The following is a 5098-nucleotide window of genomic DNA, read 5'->3' on the forward strand; positions in this document are numbered from 1 at the left end:
TCAGACCATCTGTATAACACATATAAATTCTAACATTAACTAGCAGGCCTTCTCTTTTTTGAGTTTGTAAGCTTCAACAAACGTGTACAACTTTATATTTCGAGGTGCAATTAGTAAAAAACATCCAGATATTGAATAGAAAACTACACACTGTTTAGGGCAGTGCTTGCTAGGTTGCTTGCTTTTCCTACTTTCTTCTACAAACTATGCTTTGAATTAATCGAATTTTTGACTTAGACACCAGAGTTACAAGACCTTCCTCTAAGAAAAGTTCACATAAATACACATCATGAATAAATGACAGAAGCAACAAAATATGGAAAAGACATATAAGCTATATTTTCCTTCTTTTGCTGCTCTTCCTCTTCTGGATTGTATACTATTGGTTTGGCAATGTTAATGGCTTTTTCCTAAATGCATGCTTTCTGCACCGTTCAAAAATGCTGTCATATAACAAATCAAATTGAACTCCTGCTCTTTCTCGATTAATTATGAAAAGAATGTGATCACCTTCCAAAATCTTGTAGTACCTGCATTGACGGGGAAGATTATTTTTTGTTCAGTAGAAGCACCATTAGCAAATTTTGCAATTTCCATGGGAGGATGATCCATCAGAGGAGTACCAAGCTTTTTAATACATAATTATAACTGAACAAAAAAGAAATATTATCTCAAGAGATCATTTCCTTGAATTAGGAACATGTTTAGAAGGTACTATGTACTTATGCTTAGCTACGCTGAAAAAAAAACTTTAAATGTTTATGTAGAAACAATACATATAACACATTTAACATTTTATCCCTTTTCAACAATTTTTATGATAACATCTATTAATATAATAGTGAATCGTGTCTCTGAAATTTCTAAATTTCATATATTGAGAAATTTTAGATTATAGCCGAAATTCCTAAATTCCTAATAATCATTAAAAAATAGTAAAGTTAAGTGCCATTATGTACTGAGTAGAAGTGGAATGTACCAGATGCCTGGTTGTATGTTTTGGAACTCGGAATTGGTTATAACATGGCAACTTGGGTGTTCAACTGGAAAACGAGGATGAGTCATTGATATGGTGTTGAGAGCTCCATCATTATCCCACCAATCTTCATCCCTGACAGAGTAGTAGATAATGAATCACGAAGTCGTGGCAGAGAAGTTTATTACTGTCTTTAATATATAATCCTTTTCAATTGTCAAATAGAACAGCCTCATCAAATAATCCCTGTTTCTCTACACGAGTAAATTTATAAATTAGATATAGAAAAGTAGAACTTAATATAAGAGGAACACTTACCGGTAGCCTTTAAATGGCGGGGATGCATCTGACGGATGGCACCATTGACACATTTGCAAAACTCTTATGAATAGTAGAGGGTGAATTCCAAGTACTCCAGAAGGGATTGTAAAACCCATAACCCTCCTTGTGCGCTTCGTCGCGTAGCTGAAATAGTATGTATCAGGGAAAGTAGATAAATGGCTGTTTAGGCGCAGAGAACCCTGGATTGTAAGATCAGGCAGGATCCAATCTCCAGTAGCAAAAGGGCCAGCATTCCCTAGGAGACAATCAACAAGACCCCGAAGACCAATTTTCTTCCTTGTCATATTGTAATGATCAAACCCAAAATTGTAGTACTCCTTTAGCCAGGAAATGTCTAACCAGTCATAGAGTATAACCCCTAACCGACAAAGTTGCAACAGACACAGAGGTTTTAAGGACTTCCCATCTTCTGTCCTGCAACAATGTACTGTAACAGTGAATAACATAACATTCCTACTTTTTTATTGTTTTAAAATATTTAAATGTGATAGTGATTTTATAAACAAAAGAAACGACAAATGAAGTGACAAGCAGTACAAGGCCTAGGAATTTCAAGAACATAAAGAAATATCATTTGAAGCCAATTATCTTGATCCTAAAAAGAATACTTGAGGCTTAACAAATTATTTAAATCTTTTATATATATGTTCGGTCATCATCATTACTTAAATCTATGGTCCATAATTTTTTAAGTTCCCTTCTTTCAGTTGTGCCCAAAACTCCAACTAAATTCATTTATAGAGATATATAATTCAAAATAAATACACACTTCATGAAACTTACTGCATTCCATCTAAGTACGTTCTAGTGGTTCCATTGAAAGCACCAGATAATGATGTAATGCTTAATACCCAGTTTTCAGATGTGTTTTCATGTCCCTTGAATGCCTGTAATGAAGTATAAAAAATATGATTCTTTTGCAAGTAGACATAGGTTCCAACACATTTGATGCACTAAACTAGAAATAGACTAACCTTATCTGCAAGCATTTGCTGCAAAACACGAACAACTTGTGCACCAGCCGAATGCCCAACAAAATGAATGGGGTGATTCTCATCCCATTCAGGATAGTGCCCTGCATTTTGTTACACCATACATGGACTCATAAGCATCCCTATAATTAACATCTACCTTATCAACTTATCCAATTATAAAATTTAAAGAGGACAAATGAATATACCTTTCTTGTAGATCCTACCAAACTGAGAATGCCCACATGCTTTGCTATGCTCTTCACCATAATCAACTTGCCCACCTTTCAAATAATAAAACAGCTCGCGTGCCCTGCAACCTTAAACCTCTTAGGCTATGTTTGTTCGCAAGAGTTTTAATCGATGAACTATCTAGAATTTCCATTGAATTTGTAAAACTTACTCTTGACAAATAATTATATCAACTATTTTTCTTTCATTTTGAAGATATAACATACTACTAATCTAGCGGTTCAACTTACAAATATTATAGAATTAGTACATGGGAATACTCGATATAAATCCCATAAACAGAGATAGCCTCGAACCATTGCTAAAATATGTTGTATACAGGTGATAGGATAATATGATACAAAATCAAAGTAAAGAAAAAAATAGAGGCCAACTCAAGCACAGACCTATCATAAATGCTTGTTAATGAACCAAGATCAGGCACCAAAACTCTTTCATCCTTCTTCTCTGCTCCAGCAAAATAAGACAATCCACCCAATCTCTAAATTTAAGCACATAAAAAACAACAAATTAGCCAAACACATAATAAAAATCCAATCTTTTCATTCTTGCAAACTTAAAAACCCAATCTTTACATACCCCTGTACCAAATCCAAAGATTCCATGAACCAAAACAATGGGAGGCAAATCATTTGAATTGTTCAAAGATTGTGAATTTGTCTCAGTAACCCTAATAATTTCTGAACAATTATTTTTATGAAACCATCCATTCAAGGACTGAGAAACATCACCAGCCACAGCTGTGCTAAATATATAAAACCCATAAATAACATGCACCAAAGAGCTCACAAACAGCTCTAAACATTGCAGTGCAGCTGAGGAAAATCTAAACATTTGTGCCCTAAGAACCAAAAGAATGTGTGTGTGTGTGTGTGTATATGTGTATTTAAAATGTAAAGAAAGAGTTGTGATGTCTATGTGTGGATCATAGTAGAGCCTTCTTCTTCATGTGTATGGAAGAAGGCTCTTTTGGCTTTTATAAATTTGAATGAGAAAATGAAGAAGAAATCAAAACCCTGTGTAAGAAGGGACCAAGAAAGAAGGATGATTGTGTTAGAAATTGGTTTCTCCCACAATTTTCTCATGGCATACACGCAACACAAGTCTTTTACACCTTGCACAACTCACAGCCAATCAAAATTTTACTCCAATTTTCCTCCAGAAAATGCTTTGGCCTCAAAATGAAGTATAAATTTTTCCATAAAATTACATTTGTTAAATTTTAATTAAAATTATATTATTCACTTATATCTTATTTATTATGTAATTTATTACAAAAATTTTTAATCAATTTTTATGAATATAGCAGGCGTGTCTTAAAAGACACATGGCTCACACTCACAGTCACTCCATTTTTTTACTCCATTTTTTGTTGCTTTAATGCAGACCTCTGTAAATAACTCCATTACTCAACATTGTTGTAAAGCGGACCTGAACGGTGAGATTACCTTCTAGCGTTTAAGCGTTAAAGTGTACGTTTAACCGGTTTTAAGAGTGAACGCATAATCGGATTATAAGTAAATAAATAAATATGTATATATTAAAAAAAATGAATATTTTTTTGAATAGAGATATAACATCCATGTATTATAATAAATTAATAATATTATCATTCACAAAGTCATAATTAATTAAAAAATACAAGTAACATCTAAAAATATCAAATTACACCTTTTTTTAAAAATAAGATTTATTTTTTTCTAATTTTTTAATCCCCTTTTAATTGGTCAAAAACTGCTTAATCGATCAAAATTCGTTTAATTCTGTTTAGAGCCGCTTAAACCCGCTTAAATTTTATTAAACTCTTAAATATATGGTTTTGCACTAATCAAAGCGTTTTTTTATCTACGATTCCCCTTAAGCATAATGCGCTTTTTACAACACTGTTATTAAATTAATACTTTATATTTTGCGAATTTCAATTTTAAAACTTAAATACAGATGAAAATCTGATAATCTACTTTACATCTGTTTGTCGTTAAGCTTTTTGAATTGAAAAACATCTGTCTAATTAGTTAAAAAAAACCAGCTGGTAATTGAAAGAGGCTTGTGGTGGCAGATTATATATGGAAATATAAAAGTCATCCCATTTGACTGAAATTGTGATTGTGGATGGATTTGGTGGTATTTCGAGTCCCCGAAGATATTTTTTTTATTCCGCTCTTTTTTTTTCTTCATTTTTCTTTTGACACGTCTTTAGCATCTTTTTTTATTTTAATATTTTTTAAAATAATAAATATAATATAAAAAATAAGGAAATTCACTATTATTTATTCTAGCATCTAACAACTTTATATATTAAATAAATATAGAAAAAAAAGAATTGAATGGCCCAAATTTATATAAAAAATCGGGGAGTACATGATTTCACTTGCGGGGCCGGCCCCGTTAAATGACGCAAGTTCAACAATTGTTAATACATGATTTTTAATTTAGTAGTGAAGATGTATAACTTTTTAATTACAAAATTTTAATTGTAAATCTTTCAAGAGGAAAAATTTAGAATATTCAGCACACATTTACATTTTGTTCTTAAATATATTAATGAAAAGAAAAA

At 31.9% G+C, this 5098-nt stretch overlaps 1 protein-coding gene across 4 annotated transcripts; it reads right to left on the minus strand.

The window, feature by feature from the left end:
• Positions 1-207: 207 nt before the first annotated feature.
• On the minus strand, positions 208-3634 carry LOC141725118 (uncharacterized). 4 transcript variants are annotated; one of them, XR_012577020.1, is made up of 9 exons: positions 3121-3633; positions 2928-3022; positions 2499-2602; positions 2293-2393; positions 2102-2205; positions 1295-1732; positions 980-1111; positions 531-648; positions 208-425 (listed from the first exon to the last, which is right to left on the minus strand). XR_012577020.1 is itself a non-coding variant. In XM_074527536.1 (9 exons), exons 1-9 carry the CDS (start codon positions 3373-3375, stop codon positions 397-399), a joined length of 1278 nt encoding a protein of 425 aa, XP_074383637.1. In that variant the 5' UTR covers positions 3376-3634; the 3' UTR covers positions 208-396. The 4 variants fall into 4 exon arrangements, 3 of the variants coding, with proteins under 3 accessions (XP_074383637.1, XP_074383636.1, XP_074383638.1); XM_074527536.1 differs by lacking the exon at positions 531-648 and adding an exon at positions 511-530 and having other exon boundaries at positions 3121-3634; XM_074527535.1 differs by lacking the exon at positions 531-648 and having other exon boundaries at positions 208-530; positions 3121-3631.
• Positions 3635-5098: the final 1464 nt, after the last annotated feature.

The sequence above is a fragment of the Apium graveolens genome, chromosome 5 (assembly GCF_009905375.1).
Source record: "Apium graveolens cultivar Ventura chromosome 5, ASM990537v1, whole genome shotgun sequence".
Classification (NCBI taxonomy): Eukaryota; Viridiplantae; Streptophyta; class Magnoliopsida; order Apiales; family Apiaceae; genus Apium; species Apium graveolens.

What these genes read in the sequence shown, in the direction of transcription:
- LOC141725118 (XM_074527535.1), bottom strand. Translation starts at nt 3,375, where the DNA reads ATGTTTAGATTTTCCTCAGCTGCACTGCAATGTTTAGAGCTGTTTGTG. An exon ending in TTAACAAGCATTTATGATAG is followed by an intron (nt 2,603 to 2,927) that starts GTCTGTGCTTGA and finishes TTAAGGTTGCAG; the next exon opens with GGCACGCGAGCTGTTTTATT. An exon ending in AACATACAACCAGGCATCTG is followed by an intron (nt 531 to 979) that starts GTACATTCCACT and finishes CCGTCAATGCAG; the next exon opens with GTACTACAAGATTTTGGAAG.